At 35.2% G+C, this 21,704-nt stretch overlaps 1 protein-coding gene across 27 annotated transcripts in view; it reads right to left on the minus strand.

The window, feature by feature from the left end:
* Nucleotides 1–21,704, minus strand: part of magi2b (membrane associated guanylate kinase, WW and PDZ domain containing 2b) — a 235,921-nt gene that overhangs the window by 168,494 nt on the left and 45,723 nt on the right. For 22 of the 27 annotated variants that reach the window (XR_012400395.1, XR_012400394.1, XM_073943139.1 and 19 more), the window contains exon 2: nt 10,782–10,898. Coding sequence is in view for 20 of the 27 variants with exons in the window: in XM_073943139.1 (XP_073799240.1) it covers nt 10,782–10,898 (117 nt within the window). In the remaining 7 variants the exon portion in view is untranslated. Of the gene's footprint in view, nt 1–10,781; nt 10,899–15,970; nt 16,153–21,704 lie in introns of those variants that run through there. The other 5 variants (XR_012400396.1, XM_068219131.2, XM_068219125.2 and 2 more) reach the window with 1 other exon arrangement.

The raw sequence follows: 21,704 nt of genomic DNA on the forward strand, positions 1-21,704 counted from the left end.
GATTAATTGCACAGCCCTTGTAAGTTTTATATTCATCTTATTTATATTTAATAATTGTTATTTTAGTACATCTGGTTAATGTTATCTGGTCAGTTTTTTTAAATATTGGTTTATAATGTTGTTACATGCATTGCATCAATACACACAAAAAAAAGTGAAGTAAAATTTTGTAAAGCACAAGCAAATTTATGCTTTATTGTTATACATTCCAATATCTATCTATCTATCTATCTATCTATCTATCTATCTATCTATCTATCTATCTATCTATCTATCTATCTATCTATCTATCTATCTATCTATCTATCTATCTATCCATCCATCGTGTACTCCAACCTATCCATCCATCCATTCATCCATCCATCTTGTACATTTCAATCTATCTATCCATCCATCCATTCCAATCTATCCATCCATCCACCCATCTTGTACATTCCAACCTATCTATCCATGCATCCATCCATCCATTTTGTACATTTAAATCCATCCATCCATCCATCCATCCATATATCCATCCAAAGATCTTGTTCATTCCTATCTATCTATCTATCTATCTATCTATCTATCTATCTATCTATCTATCTATCTATCTATCTATCTATCTATCTATCTATCTATCTATCTATCTATCTATTTCCATAAATCTATCTTGCACATTTCAATCTATCTATCTATCCATCCGTCCGTTCGTCTATCCATCAATTCTTTCATCCATCCATCTTGCAAATTCCAATTTATTCATCTATCTATCTATCCATCCATCCATCCATCCATCCATCCATCTATGCATATATCCATATATCCATCCATCTATCTTGTACATTCCAATCTATCCATCCATCCATCCATCTATGCATATTTTACATTCTAATCTATCTATTCATCCATCTATCCATCTATCTTGTAAAGTCCAATCTATCCATCTATCCATACATTCATCCATAACGTAGTATTCAACAAACTGATCTAAGAAAACCTCTTTTTATTTAGGTTAGATCAAAAGCTTATTTTCTTGTGAATTATTGCATTTTTAATATTAGCTAAAAAAAGATTGCTGAATAATCAGAATTTCTCCAAGAGCAAAAATTGTAAGATCAAATCTAAATCAAATCTAAAATCTAAACAAAAAAATGTAATCCAAACCAAAACTCTAAAAATCATAATAAAGCCGACATCATTTATCCCAGACACTCACGCTTTCTGTGAATCGTCAAGTGGTAAAGGCTGCTCCACAAACCCAGTTGTGAAATTATTGAGTGTGCGTGTGAACTGAAGAGACTTGTGAAATGAGCCATGTCAATGCAGCGCTCTCCAGCTGAGAGTGAAGTTACACTTCAGATATCTCATGTCATGTAGTTACACCTTTTGTGGAAATGACCAGCAGGATTCCAGAGAAGAACAGAACACACTCAGGAAAACAGAATTAGCTGCGTAACATGGAATATGTAATGAACGAGCCACATTTTCGGAGGAATGAATCAAAATTAGAGCTGTACACTTAAACAAACTGTGATGTGGACTAGTTTCTGTGAATTTCAAACCATAAAAAGCAACAATTCTGAAACAAATGCAAAACAAACAATTGTACATTTTTAATCCCAAAAAAATCAGTATTGTGAAATATGTAAACAAGGAATTGTGATGGAATCACAATGTGAATCTTACTTATGCAATTATTAGATTCTGAGTTCATCTCACTAGCCTGTAGCTCAGAAGCCTATTTCCACTAAAGGATGAAAAAAAACTGATCATTTTATGTAATTAATTTAATTTGATTAATAATTCTGGCAATTTTATTGAATAATTCTGAAATTCATCTTGCAGTCAGAATTAAACTGCAAAAAAGAATTGTGAGGGGAAAAAGAGTTAATTTCTAGTGATGCACCGTTCCTGATACTTGGATCGGATATCCGTTTGATACCAAATATTTTTGCTGATCTTGTGTGTGCTCTAAATTCTGTGTAATTCATAAGCCAACAAAAGCCATGATGGTAGCCAATTATAAGGCACTAAAAAGTTGTCAAGTAGGCCTACTATATCCCAAATGTTCTAAAGCACAGGTGTCAAAGTCAGTTCCAAAACTGCACAGTTTAGTTTTAACCCTGATTAAACACACCTGATTAAACTAATTGAGTCCTTCAGGCTTGTTTGAAACCTACAGGTGTTGGAGCAGGGTTGGAACTAAACTGTGCAGGGCTTCGGCCCTCCAGGAATTGAGTTTGACACCCCTGTTCTAAAGCCATTCTATAGTTTAATGTGAAGCACAGATTAATATTCAAGTGCTTTAAAAATGGCACAGTATCGGGATTGGATTTGTATTGGTCAAAAAAAATTGGATTGGATAAAAAAAAAAAAAATGGTATCGATTCATCCCAATTTTTTCCTAGCAATTTGGAGTTTACAATCTTATAATAATTATATAATATATTTCCCATTATTTAAAGTTCAATAGCTTTTTTTCCAATTCTAACATTAAATCCTAATATTGTGTGTTTATAACTTTAAATTATAACAAACAAACATTTAAGAAAAGAAATCTGAATTGAGAGATTTGTAAAGCAGTTGTGAGGCAAAATGTCTGAATATTAAGATAAAAAGTATTAAGTACTTCTCACTTATTTATATATGTGTGATATTTTTAAACCATTCCATCCGAGAATAAAATGGAATTGAAGAAAATAAAAATCACATTTCAAAGACTTTCTATTACTTTACTAATAATTCTGTAAGTAGTTAAATTGCAAAATGGTAAAATCGTAAATTGCATCATTTAACATTTATATCAGCTTTTTTTTATAATAAAGTTTAACTTCCGTCCAGAAAAAAAGCTGAAAATAATAAAAAATAATAAAAAATAAAAATGAATTGTAAAGTAAGTAGGGATGTTAATGAATATGCGATCATGGATTAATTGTCAGGAAGCCTTTAATCAAATGACCTTTTTAATGACCGATTAAGCATGGACATTTAAAGGATAAGATATGCTTTGTACTGCAAGACACACGTCCAGGACTTTACACATTACATAATCATGTGTGTGCAGTTTACGTTACCTTATAGACTCACTCTCTTGACATTGCATATTGGGTGACGCATAAAACCTGTCATGCGGGGATGAGATCAATCATTGGTTATGCAAACTTAACTACTTTTTCTAAAATATGAAGGTGTTTTAAGCAATCTTGACAGACTGATACAAACATGCTTTCAATTTAAAGCTCTTCGCGGCCAGACATGCACTAAAGCGTCTAGCAGACCTCGTTTTGAAGCACTTCAACTCAAATGTTATTTGTTCTTCTTAATTTTTTGTGGATAACTCACCAACAAAAAATACATTAAAATCAGGAAACAAGTTATACCAAATTAAATTCGTTCCAAAAAGATAATTTTTCCAACAAATACAGTCTATATGAAGTGTATTATTTTTTCCTACCTGTCCACTACACAATTGTGTGGTGATGATTTGTTTCACTCTGGTGAACATAAGAATTTAATTAATGATTTACTGTAATTGTTTTTATCACAAAACTCTTGCTACATTTTACTATAAGTCAATGTTTTAAGGAATATGTGTTGAGCATCTGATATTTCCTCAGTGCTGATGTGCTTTCATTTTCTCCATCTCAAACCTAGTTTATACTTCTGCGTCGAGTGATCGGCATGACCCACGGCGCATGCAATGCGCTTAGCTGTGCATTCATACTTCGCTGTCGAGTTACTTCGCTGGTGTTTTGTTTTTTCTGAACGCTTCCTTAAATGTAAAAGTGGTTCAAACTCGCTCATCTTGAGACAGGAACGTTAGCCATAAGGTAAACGCAAAAAAACTTTCCATCCGGAGGTCCTTCACAGGACTCCACACTTGAAACAATCGCTCCATCGGATTCGCACAGCTTTCAGTCCCGCCCACACTCTTCAGCACTACCAAGCTGACAAATCACAGAGCTTGTGCTATGCATCATTGCGACGTGTAGTTAAATTTTTTGAGAGGTGCGCATAAGCACATCAACGGCCACAGGCAAGAGCTATGCATCCACGCGTAGGCCGCGCCATAGCATACGCGCACATTTGACGCAGAAGTATAAATCAGCATTCACTTGTTCTAAGTTCAGGCGAGGGACTGTTTAATAAGTAAACCTTAACCTAAAGTTGACAGCAACAGTTTTTATTGATATTGTGTAATCTGAGATTGTACGATTTCATACAAATTAGCAACTAAATCAAAAAGAATTGCCATGAGATAGCGTTGGTCTGTCATAGCCTTTATAGTCTGTTCTTCATGGAAGCTTTAACAGAAACACATGCCGCATGTTCACCTCTGACGTATTTAGCCAGTTGACGACTATATAAAAGTTTGGATTATTTTAAAATATAATGTTTTTTACATATAATGTAACGCAGTGGCGCAGTGGGTAGTGCTGTCGCCTCACAGCAAGAAGGTCGCTGGTTCGAGTCTCGGCTCTGTCAGTTGGCGTTTCTTTGTGGAGTTTGTATGTTCTCCCTGCGTTCGCGTGAGTTTCCTCTGGGTGCTCCGGTTTCCTCCACAGTCCAAAGATATGCGGTACAGGTGAATTGGCTAGGCTAAATTGTCCATAGTGTATGAGTGTGTTTGGATGTGTGTGGATGAGATGAGTAGCGGTTGGAAGGGGATCCGCTGTGTAAAAATGTGCTGGATAAGTTGGCGGTTCATTCCACTGTGGCGACCCCTGATTAGATAATGAATGAATGAATAATGTTGCATTAGTTAAAGTCTTATTATATATTATTTTATAAGTGATGAGTAATTAATTGGTTAATTGAAAGTTATTTTAAATGATCATCGATGACAGGATTTTGTAGAAATTGACATCCCTAAAAGTAGATAAATAAAACTGATCTCACAGTGCCCTAATATACTACAATCTCAAGCAAAAAAACGAAGGTCAGTAAATAAAATGACTTTCACCAAGGTGCAAAACTAACCCTGGCCTGAAGAACACTTTTTCTGCCCAGAAATGGAGGAGAAAAAAAATCTATAGCAATTCTACAGCTTTGTGTAGTCTAATAATGTCCCGCCAGCACCCACATATTTCATCTCCCTTATGGGACTGTTAAATACAATCAAACTCAATCCGGTGTGTTTTTAATAAAGCGGTGCCATCACATTCAGTTACCCAGGTCAGGTTCTCGGCTCGCTCTCCTCCTCCTCTGCTTTAACATTCACCAGACAAATGAACAGCTTAACGTCACTTTGTCTTGACGCGTCTCTTCCAATCCAGCCTCCCAAACATCTCATAGCAGGCTGTTGGGTTACACTAATCACTCTCAGTATGGGAGAAACAGCTCCAGAAATACATGCTCATGACTGCACTACACAGGCATAAATCAAAGGCATCATTTTATCCAGCCGCTCGGTGATTGTGATGTGTTTGTATGGAGGGGGAAGGGGAAACATCAGCAGGCAGGACTGAGAGGAAAGGATGGTTGCTTGGAAACCCTAGGCGAGAGAGAGATGGAGACAGAGAGAGAGAGAAACAGAAAGAGAGAGGAAGGATGGGAAGAACAAGCGAAGGGGTGAGGAGAGTATACATATAGAATTGACCAAAGCATTGTTTTGCTTTGATTTGAGGAAAAACAAGTGATGTGGTGTATTGCATTACATGTATATGTCAAATCACAGCGTTTAATACAAACACAAGCACAGTATGGCAAGACGTTTAACATTAAATTTACAAAGTTTTAGATGCTACTTTTTTCTGTTAAGTACTACTTATTTACAGTACAAAGTCCCTTTAAGGCAAGTCATTTCACTTGGCGGCAATCTTTGAATGGCAAGCTACTATTTTTTTGAATAGGGAAACATCAAATTCTCCTAAAGGTCAATTCCATGCAAATGTCAACCTTGCCCTAAATAATTAAGTTTTTACCAAAACAGCAAAACCCTTTCTAGGTTTTTTGTGTAAGCTTGTATTTTACAGTACTGTAATGCTGCATTCACACAATACGTGGAAGAAGCGTCAAGCATGAGTGATTTACATGTTAAGTCAATGCGAAGATGCAAATAGATATTCTGTGGCGCGAATGACGCAATTCACGCGAATGAAGGATTAGAATGAAGTGATTAGAGTTCATAAAGCACATAAACACAGCTATTCTCTATATAAAATCCATATTAGCCATTTAGCAACGAATCTAGAGTCCATGATGTGAATTCGCATCTATTGTGAGGTGAATTCGACACCTGAAAAAAGCGGATTTGATGCGCGAATTAAGCGAGTAAACTCAATGTTCATCTGTCCATTTACACACGAATAGCATGATTTATCCGCCTGTGCCCTGTTTGGTAATTAAATTGATTAAAACATTCTTTTGTCAAATAAACGATTTTTCTAGAGTCATCCCCCATAATTCTATAGCTCAAAAGTATCGTTTCAGGCACCAATACCATTTAAAAAAAATTGATTTAGCATCGGTATCGAAATAACCCCAAACGATACCCAAGCCTGCCTTTTTGTCACATGTTTATTTTCCTCGTTTAAAATATTAAAAATGTTTACAGATTAATATTTTTCTGACCCCATAAGCCTGTGGTTAATTGTTTTGAAAATATAAACAGATGTTTCAATATAATGTTTCTGATAATTTCTCTGTGTTTTTATTTTTCAAGATTTTACTGCAAATGTCACATCCATAACACTGGAATTGCACAAAATTGATTGAATTTTATTTTTAGAATCACTAATGAAACTTAACAAAAACATTCTCTTAAATTGTTTCTACACGTTCAATTAACATAAATAAAACATTATTTTTTTCAGGTTGCTGAAGCTAAAGTTTATGCGTACTAGAATGGAGCAAGATCACGAAACCAACGTCCTTCGTGACCGTTTCTGGAGGACACAATTATTCAATCAAACTATGGATCTACCATAACAGTCAATAACATATGTGTTACATGAGATTATCCTTTCAATAATCCAATAATCCAATCCAATAATGTCCAATCATGCTGGTTAATCTCCCAAAACTATAGCAGGTTTCTAATAGTTTCCATCATGTGATTTGCATTTGAATATGTGGAGGCGGGAATTAATGAGGTAGGACAGGACTGACTTTACCTCGAGTACATTTCATACAGATTACAAAACCAGAGAACATTTCTTTTCAAGTGCAGTTGGATCAATTAAAAGTAGATATTTCAAGTTTTAGACTGGGTTGGCCTGTGAGGCAAGTATTCGGTGTGTTTGCTGACCCTAGAGGCAGGGCACTGCACAGGGGTATGGCCCGGTGGCTAGAGCCACTGCCCCTCTGGTTTATAAGAATAACGCTGCAGAAACTTTCATAGAGAACACCAGTCTGGACGGAGCCACTTCTCTGCTTTACTGATCGATGATTGGCTCCTTTATCAGAACCAAGGACTTCTGTCGCTAGAGTAGAGCTATTGAAAGTCAAACTTTTCCCCATTTGAAACTGTATGAGTGACACTTCTTGAGTACTATTGTCTTTGTTATTTATTAGCCAGTGCTTATTTGTTAAAAATATAATAGTTAATATTTAATAAAGGGTATAATATTTCAGACAGGCTAGCAAGATCTTGACCGGTCTGGAAATTAGTGCCAGTTTGCAGTATGAAAATTAATGCATTTAATGGATTAAATTTTAAAACTGCTTAAAATTTTAAATAAAGTTAAAATATTGAGTTTGTTCAGATATTTGTCTAATATTTGTTTGTTTTACAGCAACATCAACAAGCATGTAGATGTAAAAAGTAAAAAGTAAATAGTACTCCACATTGTGTTGACACTGACATCAAAAAAGTTATTTGCAAAATCAGTAATTAGTAAAGCCAAAAGTATTTTTGTGCATACGTTAGTGTATAGAGACAGCTTTTTTAAATTAGACCCAACTTGATGATGTGCTCAAACATAGGTGCTCAACACATACAACCTGGGACTCCAATAACATCATGTAGATAACCAGACTATGATTGTTTCTCAATTTCCAAGAACGGACAGCGTTCTCGTGGAGAGCGATCTAGCCAGGTTACCTTAGAAGAATAAACTCAGGAGATCGAGAGAACACAAAACGCGTCCTGTGAGAAATGACATGCTGCGTTCTTCCTGATGGTCACTTGACTTTTATGTATTTTTAACAGAAAATTATTTAGGCATTTCAGCATTACTGCAACCATTTATTGTTTTCGCCTTTTCAATACATAACAGGCATAAAAACCTTTTCAGCAAATAAACACCCTTAATGTGTTTATGCCTTTATTAAGATTTCAATGTTAATGTTAACTTTCACAGTCTCGTTTAGGTAAACTCCTGAAATAAATAACTTATATTTCTTTAATTATAAATCTATATAAAATGCTGTACTTCCCACCTTCTTTATTCAGTCGCAATGTATTCTGGGACTTCTAGAGCGAGTTCGGTGCCCAAGTCTGCATCCACGCGTCCTCGATATCAAGAACACATCAAATTTTAATGTGTTGACAGGGTTCAACAATAAGGACCGCCCAATGGCCCGGGGCCAGTGTGAGAGATGCTCGGGACAGTAGACAGAATCGTTACTGGCCCAATCGGGTCACTACATTTCAATTTGCCTGCTACTATTTTTTATTTGTGTACAAAAACAGTCTTAGAATCGAGAAACTATTTGTTCTTTTAAGTCTTTGAATGCTACCTTCTCTATGATGTCGTAAACACCATATTGCTTTTCGTTTTCTTATATCTGATTGGATGTTGTGAGTACGTTATTTTTTTCATTACCTGGTAAAAACTAGTACAGCAAAGAGACGGCAACCTGACGTCACATCAAAATATGAGGCTAACAGAAAACGTCTGTTGACATGGGTACAAGACGATGTGGGTTACAAAAAAGAAGTGATGTTTTGCTTGGTTTGCCGTCACTTTTAAGTCAGTCACTTTTTGTTTTGCAATAAAATACCTGCACATTTTCCATACTGCTAAATTTTACTGCTAAATATTTTAACATTTCTAAAATATTTAAATTATGGATTCACAGAAATTATTTTTGACACATTATTTAAAATATGAGGCTAAGAAATAGCAATTCACTTTTTTTTTGGTGGGGCCAGTGAAAACGTTGTCAGGGCAGGTAAAAATCTGAACCACTGGTCCAGTCGGCCCAGTGGAAATAATCCTAAACGCTGAACCCTGGTTGAGTTTTGAAACTAAACAATGACGATTGATGATGCCGTTAAACGAGAACACGAGGACGCAAGATCGCAGAAGAATGCATATTGAGAATCAGCCAGTGACCAAACATTAGCAAATGCTACTCAGCTAACTTTTGCTAGCTGGTAAAAATCTAACAACAACTTTGCCAGCTACAATTCCTTGTTCAACCATCAAGCATTTGTGACTGACAGCATGTGCGCACGCACGCACACACGCACGCACGCACGCACACACGCACACACACACACACACACACACACACACACACACACACACACTTTTAATACAACACATAGCTGTTATCCTTCTTTCATCATATAAAAGGTTATACCAGCAACCACTAGCTAGCTATACTCTACTACCCATTCTAATTTCTTCAAGGATCCAGCGTTTTTGACAGCATGCATACATGAACACATACAGTATTTATGCCCATTGTATGATATGTAAACATATCAACTCATCATTTTTAAAAAGCTTAATCAATACAGCAACCGCAACATTTCCAGCTACAATGTTTTCCATAATGTCTTTCTCAATCTACACATGTATTTGAACCTTAAGTTTAATCATCAACAATACAAATTTGGCATATGAGGTAGAAAGAAAGAGGGTAGCATTGGTAACCACTAGCGAGCAAGCTGAGAAAAACTACCCACTACTTTGCCTGTCACAATTCCTTCATCAACTATAAAGCATTTAAAGCTGACAGCGCTAATCCACTACAAATGAACTAATGAGAAACTTCAATGAGAAATAAGCCAGGTTAAATAAAGCTCAAACACCCTTTATAAGCATTGTATGTTTACTCCACAGACGTCTTGGCGCATTACTGTCAACACTTTTCAGTTTGTTTTTACAAATCAAGGTACGAGTCAAATTTGTTACAAACCTGGATGATCTCAAAACATTGCTAACACCCCTATCATTTAGCATGAACTGGAGGCTAATGCTTTCCATAAAAATTACCACTCTTTTCCTTTAAGTCTGACTAGGTAAAAACACATTCAAAGGGCTTGAATCCAAAACAAGTCACATTGGTTCTTTCTATCTGGTTGCATCATACATTGAGATGGTACCCAGACATATCAGGGAGGGTTTGACTCCATGTTTCTCCCATAATCCCTCACACAAAACAATAACAACTTCCACAATATTTCAGGTTGGCTCATTTGGTGTAGCTATACCTTCCCTCACACATCTACTGGTTTAGAGAACTCTTTCCCTTTTCAAAATAACAAACAAAAGCTGTGTAACACTGTGTAACTATGCACAATACTGCACTAAATATAACTAAAATTGCTCTGAGCATAGTTGATTTTCAATGTATAGCTATTAGAACCTGCATTTTGGAGCAATTGGATTTTTCAGTGAGCAGGGCTACAGCACAACACATAAACAGAAGAGATAAACAAAATAATCCGCCATGCACTGATAAATGCAGTCAGATGTCAAAGATAGCATTTACAATCTGGAAATATGGTCCTTATAAGCATTTAGGACACCACATTTATCGAAACAAAAAATATGAATGCAAATAAGCCCCAAAGTATATGCATTGATTTATGAGGACTGTTTAAATATAGATTCAAGTTTACTTACACGGCACAGTCCGGAGGTAGAGGTTGTCACGTATGATTTGCTGAAGTTCGTGGTCCACTGAACCTTTCTGGAACCGTAAATTGAGATAATGGCGGAGATCTTTATCCACAACACCTCCTGAGGAATGTAAACAAAAAGCACCAATAAGTTAACTGGTAAATGCAAAACCTAAGACGATTAAGTTCAAATGTGCAATTCCATTTATTCACTATTTTTCTGGCATTTGGCTGACAGGTTATCCAGCCCTGTTGGTAATGTAGGACTAAGAAGGAAGGAAGGTGGGAAGGAAGGAGGAAAGGAAAGAAAGGAAGGAAGCAAGAAAATTAGGGCTGCACGTATAATCGAAAAAAAAAAAGATCACAATCTCGATTCGACCCCCACACAATCTAATCCAACATTTCAACGATTTAGCCAATTATATTTTCAAGTTCAGGAGAAGTATAAAGGAGGTCTCACAAGTCTTCACATTATTTTAAATACGTTGCTGCTAAGCAATGTGGTGGGGCTGCACGATTAATTGGAACATGTAAAATGCGATCTCGATTCAACCATACACACGATCTCAATTAAGCTTTTCTACGATTCAGCCAATGTTTTATATTGCCTACATTCAGCAACATGGACACCTTCAAATGATGTTAAGAGTGTCACATACTATATTTATAAGGTATAATTAATCCAAAAATGCTATTTCTGTCTTAATTTAATGACGTATTCGTGGCTGCGAAATGACAAGTGAGGTGACGCACTGTTTGTTTACTACAGAGAGGACGCATACATGCCCGTGATTGATGTTTACTTTAGTGAACAGAAACTGCATAGGCCAGGGGCAGACTGGCCATCTGGCAGACTGGGCACTTTCCCGGTGGGCCGACGTACTTTTTGGGCTGGGCTGATCATCGTCTTATCATCTGATCGGCTCATAAAAGGCTTAGCAGCCTATCGTTTTTTTCTGCCTTATTAATTGACGCTGCTGTGATCTCTGTGACTCTCTGAAAGTAAGATGCTTTTTTTCCCGGACAGACAGACCGGGCCGGCCCATTTGACACTCTGCAGCCCATTGGCTCTTTTCTGTATTGACACTGGCCTGGCCCAATCACAAACTCCTATTTTGGACTCCGTGTGAGCGTGCGTCGTCTGTGTGTATTTGTAAAAATAGTCGAGAGTCAGAGAGAAGAAACGCAAGGGAGGCGCAGAGAAATCGCGGGAAATACACCGGCGTTTCATTTAGCGGTTCTGAAAAGTTCTCTGTTCATTCTAGTACACGGCTAAAAACGCAAATCACGTGACCACACACATGCGCACTCTCTGCCAAGAGCTGCAGCCAGTAGTTCAGCGGGTGAGCATAAACCCCAGGTGAGAGTATAGTGCATGTCAGACAGTTCATCTGCTGGATCTGATCTCACTATAGTTGTTAAACGTGATATTGAATTCATCTTGTTGTCTCTATCTAACAACTCTTATGTCTTTTGAATCACTTGTTCTCAGGTAACTCTGTTTTGGCTGAGTGCAAAGATAAGCTAATATATTAATTTATGTAACCACATACACTGATTCTGCACATTGACTGATTGATTACCTTTATCATTTAAATTCATTGTACGTTATACTGTTATAATGGCCATTATTGATTATTAAAACTAATATTCTGCAAAAGAGACAGGGTAAAGCTTGTTCTTTTTAATGAAAATGAAAGGAGGCAGATATATTTAGGCCCTACTTTGTTATAAATATGCAGAGTGAAGATGATGCTCATATAAATATATAGTTACACAAGGCTGTTTGGTGTCTGTTAATCATAATATCAAAATGAAACAAATTTGACTTATATTATGTTTTCATTGTTTAGATAGTGAAACAGCAAGCAGGATGAGGTGAATGAGGTTATAAAGTACACTGTTCCCTTTGAATATTTGCCCATGCATTAGCAGGCAGTTTTTTAATGTTTATTATTGAATATAGGCTGAGTGAATAGTGTATTAAATAAGCTAAATTGGCTGTAGTGTATGAGTGTGTGTGAATGTGTGTGTGGATGTTTCCCAGAGATGGGTTGCGGCTGAAAGGGCATCCGCTGCGTAAAAACTTGCTGGATAAGTTGTCGGTTCATTCCGCTGTGGCGACCCCGGATTAATAAAGGGACTAAGCCGACAAGAAAATGAATGAATGAATGAATGAATGAGTGTATTTTTTTAGAACTCAACAAATATCTTTATGGACAGTATACAGAAATTAAATTGAGATTAAAGTTTGTATTTATTTATTTCATATATATGGCTTTTGTGTTTTATAAAATATGAGTTGATAAAAATATTGGACGTGCATAGATAGATAGCATTTTGATTGAATGTAGTGGGCCGCTCTGGCCAAAAATGCCAGGGCCGATTTTTTGCCCCAGTCCAGCCCTGGCATAGGCTGCAAATAACAGGCAATAAAGTTGTAAATAACATTTGAGAGCCACACAGGAAGTATGATTTCCATGTATGTTTTTATTTTGTCAAAGTGAAGGGGATCATGACATGAGCGCACTCGGCAGTGAAAGTGAAACCGAAAGCACGCACATAATTTAAATGATCATATGGCATTTTAGAGTAATGATTACGACAAGCATTTGAAATGTTTTTCTTCATAGCGAACACAAAGTGTTGCGCATGAGAACAAATCTTTAACAGTGTCATTACAACTACTCTAGCCTATGTACGTATTGTTGAATATAATGCAAGAACTAATCTGATAATGACAAATGTCTAATTTTACCAGTGATGAAATGGTCTAATAATGCTGTCAATGATAGATTGTAAGCATTTGTCTCAAAACAAAATTAATTCAACATAAGAATTATGAATAGTTGTATTCTGATGTCATCACTTAACTGTGCATTATTGACCAGGGCAAATTTAGAGTCTGTTCAAGTCCACCATTCTAGGTCTATACAAAATTTAGCAGTTTTACCAACACTAGACCTACACATAGGCCTAATATTATTGATGTTTTACCATACGTTTGAGAAATAACAATAATAATAGCTCACTCATATTAACCTTTATTTTACATCTACAGAACCGTGAGAAAATTGTGATCTTGATTTTTAAACAAATATGGAGGAAAGAAAGGAAAAAAGAACAGAATGAAGAAAGAAAGAAAGAAAGAAAGAACAGAAGGAAGAAAGGAAGGAAGGAAAGAAAGTAAGAACAGAAAGAAAGGAAGGAAGGAAGGAAGGAAGGAATGAAGAACAGAATGAAAAAAGGAAGGAAAGAATAGAAGGAAGAACAGAATGAAGGAAGGAAATAAGGAAGGAAGGAAGGAAGGAAGAAAGGAAAGCAAAGCAGAGAAATAAAGAAAAAAAGAAAGGTAAAAAAGAAAAAGAAAGGAAGGAAGGAAAAAATAAATGAAAGAAGAACAGAACAAAGAAAAAAAAGGAAGGAAGGAACTAGGGAAGGAAGGAAGGAAGGAAGGAAGGTAGGTAGGAAGGATGGAAGAAAGGAAAAAAGGAAAGGTGGGGAAGGAAAAAGAAATAGAAAAGAAAAAAAGAAAAAGAAAAGAAAAAGGAAGGAAGGAATAAAGAACAGAATGAAGAAAGGAAAGGAAGGAAGGAAGGAAGTGAATGAAAGGAAAGAAAAGGAAAGGAAATGAAAGGGAAAAAAGAAAGGAAAAGGAAGAAAGGAAGGAAAGCAAAGGACAGAACAAAAGAAGGAGAGAACCAAGGAAGGACGGAATGAAGGAAGGAAAAAAGGAAAGAAGGAAAGATAGAAGGAAGAAGAGAAGGAAGAGAAAGCAAAGAAAAGGAAAGAAAAATAAAGAAGAAGGAATAAAGGAAGGAAGGAATGTTTAAAGGAATAAAGAAATGCAAAAAAAATAAACATCCAAACATGATTTATTTATTAAACAAACAGTAATGTGCAGTAATGTGCCATAATAAATGATGTTTAGAATATAGACTGGCATGTTTGGAGGAGCAGAGTTCCAAAAGGTTCACTCTTAGGTCATCACAAATTGTTGATAAATAAATAATAATTAAATTAAATTAATATATAATATAATATAATATAATATATTAATAATAAATCAATGAAAAATAAAAACAATAAATATCCCAAAATATGTCCACAATATTAAGTTAGAACATGCATTTTGGATCAGCCGAGTTCCACAAGTTTCACTCTTAGGTCTTTATAAATTCTTTTTGTTTTCAAGCCTCTCAAACACTCTCAAACAGAGCACGTGTCATTTAGCATTAGCACATCCTCTCTGTTGAGTCTGAAGATGTCACATTCACACAGGTGACTTTAGATATTGCTCAACAGTTCAGCAACATTTCATTTGCATAGATGTATTCATCACAACAACACGATTCCCTAAAGATTCACATCCAACAGACTGTACTGTCTCACTAGCTTGTCATCAAATGCTCACCAACAACATCATGAGGCACCCAGAGACACCAAGACAACTGCTAAAAATAAAAACTAGCTTGAATAGATCAGCTTTCCACCTGAACAAAATCATGACAAATCAAAATCACACATCATCTCGCATTGCTGAGGCTCAAGAGAGCAAGACACCGCTACATTCTTCCTCTCTAGCTTCACTCATAACCTTGACCATAAGGCACAGCTGAGCACGGATACACTCGGATGCATACTTGGGAATTCAAAAAGCCAGAACACACCGGTATGTGAAAGGATCGTTTGAGAATAAACGTGACAGACGTGAACCTGCACACCATTTTACAAGTTCAGAATGCATTACATCTCATTGTCACCGGTAAACAAAGGCAAAACCAATTCACGGAAATCGGTTTTCCTTTCTAATATCAATGTAATTCCGAAATATAAATCCAGAAGGATCAACACCTAAAAAAGATTACATTATCAAAATCCAGCAAGACATTTGGAATGGAGATGGTAAGCGACACCAAAAAAAAAAAAAAAAGCAACAATCAATCTTGCACAGCTGTTGCGGCGGAAAGGACACATCGGAATACCGTCACACCATTAACCACCAACCAAAACATCTCACAAAGTAGACTCATCTTCATTCACCGATCCTAAATAAATATATCACTTGTCAACATCCATGATTACAACGGCTCCCTCCTCCCCCTCTTTCCCCCATCAAACTACTGTATCCCCAATGGTAATTCCACCGGTCCAGATGATCTCCTCCTCTGTCACTGGCTTGGATGTACTCACCCCCTTCCAAAATCCCTTTTGCTTTTATTCCGTTACGCTTTCAATCCCATTTTTAGAGCAATCCTGAATTCATCAATGGATTCAGGAATGAAGGAGCCGCGCGTTCTGCAGCTAATTTAATCCAGAGGAAACAGGGAACGTCGGAGGAGAGGAGACAGAGTCGTCGACAGTCGGGAGACAACAGAGAGGAGAAAAAAAAGCTTCTGCCAGCAGAGAGCCTATCACAATGAAGCCTGTATTCTCATTCGCCAGGATAATATTGAAGTCTTATATCTCCCCCTGTTGGTGCACACTGGTAGCGCAAGTGCTGAGGCTGAGGGTGATACAGATGCTTTTGGACACACCACCAAAAAGGCCAGCTTGTTCACACCAGATGCTTCCTGCTAGTTGGCATCGCACAAACTTGTTGACCTTGTGAACACATCAGTGTCAAGAGTGAAAACGGCACTCTGAGGGCGCAACAACCAGCCAAGACTAGCGGGAAATGAATAGGGTATTTAAAATATTTACGCAAGGTGTCATGTCGGGAGCTCAGGAATGGGTTTCTCTAACATACTCTACAAAGGTAACGTTTGACTACTGACATGTTTTATTCTAAGCTGGACAGATTAAAATGTAAAAGGTGATAAAACATTTTTAATTTATACTTATTTTATCTATCCATCCATCCATCCATTCATGTACCTACATTTATATTATTTTTTTAATGAATACATTTTACTGTTTAGTCAATAATACAGAAATTAAATTCTAAATAAAATCACACATACATTTTTGGGTGATTTTAAGCCATATAAAGTTGAACTCAATCATTGAAATAAACACAATATTAAATATATATATATATATATATATATATATATATATATATATATATATATATATATATATATATATATTAGAAAATAAATGCTTTTAAAAATGCTATGAATGCTATGAAAAATAAATCATTGTGAAATAATTTGGGGGGATTTAATAGAGAAATTATATTCAAATAATTGCACAGCATGTATAATAATAATAATAATAATAATTATTATTATTATTATTATTATTATTATTATTATTATTACTACTACTACTACTACTACTACTACTATTTGTGTGCCATGTACAACAATAATAATCATCATCATCATAATAATTATTATTAATAATATCATTACTACTACTACAAATACTTTGTAATTACATGTAATGAGTATTATTTTTAATAATATTACTACTACTATTATTATTATTATTTCTACTACTAATACATGTAATTACATGTAATAATAATTATTATTAATTTTATTGTTATAAATACTACTACAACAATTATTATTAGTGTTATTATTATTATTATTATTATTATTATTATTATTACTACTACTAATACACTGTAATTACATGTAATAATAATAATAATAATAATTATTATTATTATTATTATTATTATTATTACTATTATTATTATTATTAATAATATCATTTCTACTACATCATAATTGCATGTCATTATTATTATTAATATTAATAATATTGTTATTATTATTAAATATTGTTATTATTAAATATCGTTATCCTTATACATATCTACAAGGGCTACACAATATATTGTTTTAGCACCGATATCGAAATGTATGCATCAGCAATAGTCACCTCGCATAGATCTGCAATGCTGAGTCGACATTGCACTGTAATTTTAACATTTACATTAAAAAAAAAACAATAAAGAATGCACAGCTTATTTAACTTTTATCTTTGCTTTACTGCATGTATCTATGCTTGTATTTTCTTTAAATCATTTTATGCATGATTCACTGCCCTGCAGAATCATCCCAATCAACCTAAATGAATACATTTGATAGTTACACTTTAAGGACAAATTCTTACTATTTGGAAGGTTATTGAGATTTTGGCTGCTTATTAGTACTTATAAAAGCCCATATTCTGTATGATCTTATTCTACATCCCTAATTCTACCCAATATCTAACCTACATTAGTAACTATTAATAAGGAGCAAATTAGGAGTTTATGTAAGTCATAACGGTTTGCTAAGAGTGAGAATTGAAACTTATTTAATAATTTGCTAGAATTGTTTAGATACAGTATATCGCAATAAATATATATAGCAGAAATACAAAATATAGCAAATTCAGATTTATCCAAAATCGTGCAGCATTAAAATCTGCATACAATAAAGAATAAACTACAGAGAAGTCCAAAAGTCTGAGGGAACATAAGAAATGCTTTTTTATTAAAACTATTACTGTTATTTATTTACTTTATTGTGTACAAAGTAAAAGTCAAAGTCAAAGTCCCGAACACAAAGTGTTCCTCAAAGTCATTTGTGGGGATTTTAATATAATAATTATAGAAAAACAAACTGTATTACTATAACAACAATAACAATAATAATCATTTTTATTATTTTTATCATTAATATTAAAATATACAATAAGTAATAGCCTACAGAGAATTTTAAAAAAGCCATTATTTAGTTTATTATTCATTTTTTTATTGAACATTTTTGTTAGTTGTAATAATAATAACAATAATAAAGAAAATTGCAGGAAAATAAATAAATAAATAAATGCATCAACAGACACAAAAACTCCCTCAAATAACCATTTCAAGCTATTTTTAGGTGTACGCCCACCATTTCTTCATGGCACATATGAAGTGTTAACTGAAGTGACTAGACAATCATTTGAGAATCCATCATGTAAACAGTTAAACATTTTGGTCAAAAAGATCTAATGTCTGTATTCACAGGCATGCATCTGTGTGTGTTCTAAATGTATTACTCTCAACAAGAAGCTCGAAATCCTGTTTGTTTGGAATGTGAGAATGAAAATTATACAGCAGACAAGAGTAACAATAACCCATAGTTATGGTGAGGCAGAAGTGACCTTGATGCAACCCTTTAGAAATGAAACTTGTGTGGGTGAACGAACAAAAACAGCAGCATCTAAAGCTGATATGTGAAAAACCTGCACACAACAGAGGTGGGAAAAACTATTAGGGCAAGAAATTGCTGTAGAATAATGCAAAAACATAATTAATGTTTAATTCTTCTGAAATTGATTGATTCCATTAGGAATTATAATCATTATTTTTATTTCAAGTTTTTAAAGATTAATTTTAAAAACTTAAATAAGGCATTAGCTCATTCAATATGACATAATTAGGACATTTTTTGTCCCCCGAGACAATCCTGTCTCGGACGTCTACAGACAATTCCTTTGTCTTTATGCTTGGTTTGTGCTTTGACATGCACTATCAACCCTGGGACCTTTTAGACAGGTGTATGCCTTTTCAAATCATGCCTAATCAACTGAATTTACCACAGATGAACTCCAATTAAGCTGCTGAAACATCAAAAATGATCAGTGGAAACAGAATATACCTGAGCTCAATTTACAGCTTCACAGCAAAGGCTGTGAATACTTCTGTACATCTGATTTTTCAGTTTTTTTATTTTTAATAAATTCCCAACAATTTTAAAAACTCTTTTTTCACATTGTCATTATGGGGTATTGTGTGTAGTATTTTGAGGAAATAAATTAATTTAATCCATTTTGGAATAAGGCTGGAACATAAAAAAAACGTTGAAAAAATTAAGCGCTATGATTACTTTCCAGATGCACTGTTTATTACATTTTGAAATGATAAACTTTAATCACTAACTTCCGTGGTGAGGATTGAATGCATGACTGATTTATACGAAGTAATGACAGATGACGTAAAAGGAGGGTTGTCAAAACTATCAAGTTCGGTACTGAAATTTCAAAAATGGCCATTTTCCGCCAACATCTGAGCATTTTCTTAAAATTTAAATGCATCTTACGTAGGGTTGTCAAAAATATCGAGTTTTTTACCAAATTGGTACTGAAATTTTTAAAACATACATTTGCCGCTAACATTTCAGCGTTGTTGAACGCGTTCTTAAACAAGGCTGATTGGCCATTGTGTTCACATGTTCAAAAGAAATGAGCGTGATTGGCCGTGAATGTAATCGGTTTCCCATTCTTCACTTGGTGAAGAGCGGTGAAGAATGGTGAAGCCATGAGCTTCACGGCCAATCACATTTCTGTTAAGCATGTGAACACAATGGCCAATCAGATGTGTTTAAGAGCGCACTCCACAACGCTTAAATGTTAGCGGGAAATGAGTGTTTTTAAAATTTCAGTACTGATTGGTACTAGAGATGCACGATTTTGGCTAAAATGAGAATCGCCATTTTTTTGCCTAAAATAAAGATCACTGTTTTCTCACGATTCTGTAGATGTAAAATAAAGGTTAATATAAGTGGGCTCTTATTATTGTTTTTTCTAAAACATATGGTAAAAAAACTATATTAATATTATATGTAGCTCTACTGTTTATTGTCATGCACAACACTTTCGGTTCGCTGAAAAAGAAAAAAGCATTTCGTAGCCTCATCATAGTTCTAAAATGCGATGATTATTTAAATGTTGTGCATGCTTTCGGTTTCATTTTCACTGCTAAGTGCGGTTCATACTACCGGCACGGCTCTCAAACAATCGCTCTGTTCCACAAACTGAACGTTATTTATAACTTTATTACCTGTTATTCACAGCCTATGCAGGTTCTGCTCACTAAAGAAGACTTTATTCACAGGCGCGCGCTCGCCCTCTCTTTGGTAACAGCTCACGGTCAGCAGCTCACATCACGAGTGATTTCGCGGCTACAAATATATCATTACATGAAGACAGAAATGGCATTTTTAGGTGAATTATACCTTATAAATACAGTATGTGATGCTTTCAACACCATTGGTGTCCACGTTGCAGAACAACGTATGTAAAACAACGTGAAGACTTGTGTGGCCACCATTTCTTCTCTCCTGAACTTAAAAGATCGTCAAGGGGGTTGAATAGAGATCGTTATCTTTTTTCGATTAATTTTGCAGCTCTAATTGGTACCAAACTCAATATTTTTAACAACCTTACGTAAGATGCTCCAGGAACAGACGTGTCTTGCAGTAATCCCTCACCACACAGTTTGTGTACTAAAGATGACAAACAAGAAAACTAGTTGACTTTGTGTTACTGTAAAAGTTCTGAAGAACTTTTCTCTAAAGGGCTTGTACATGTGTCCACCTGTCTTAAAAATGATATTTTTTGTTGCCACAGGAGGCCAGTGATTTGAGTATATAATTAAAAACATAAGTATTTCTGATTGGATATACTCTTGTACTCCTTATGGGTTATTTTTATGACAAATTTATGCCCTTTCGGGAGCCAAAATAAAAGCCATTATCCAAGACAATAACATAGCATGGAAGAGCAAATATAAAATTTAAAACCACTCCGGCTGTGTTTGTCTGACAGAAAGAAAAAGTCATGTCCACAGAAGAAGGTTTGAGGGTCAGTAAATGATGAGATTATTTTTATTTTTGGGTGAACTATTCCTTTAAAGTGAGCCCTATCTCCAGAGAATACGTCCTCATGATTCAGTCAATATTGCAAGGAGAAAGTCTGAGGTCACAGCTGAGATTTTGTGCAGGAGGACAAACCTTTGACTCGACGACTTCATTTGTCAACACGATGGATGACACAGTGGGCAAAGGCATGACGTGAGGGTGAGAGCGAGTCGGACAGCTGTTAAAAACACCCTCTATTTCGCACGCTCTCTCCCTCTCTCTCGATCCCAGAGGACAGCACTTTGTGTCATCTCACAGACCCTTCTCCACAAGTGATGACAGATGCTTGTTGATTAAAC

The sequence above is a fragment of the Danio rerio genome, chromosome 25 (genome assembly GCF_049306965.1).
Source record: "Danio rerio strain Tuebingen ecotype United States chromosome 25, GRCz12tu, whole genome shotgun sequence".
NCBI classification, from domain to species: domain Eukaryota; kingdom Metazoa; phylum Chordata; class Actinopteri; order Cypriniformes; family Danionidae; genus Danio; species Danio rerio.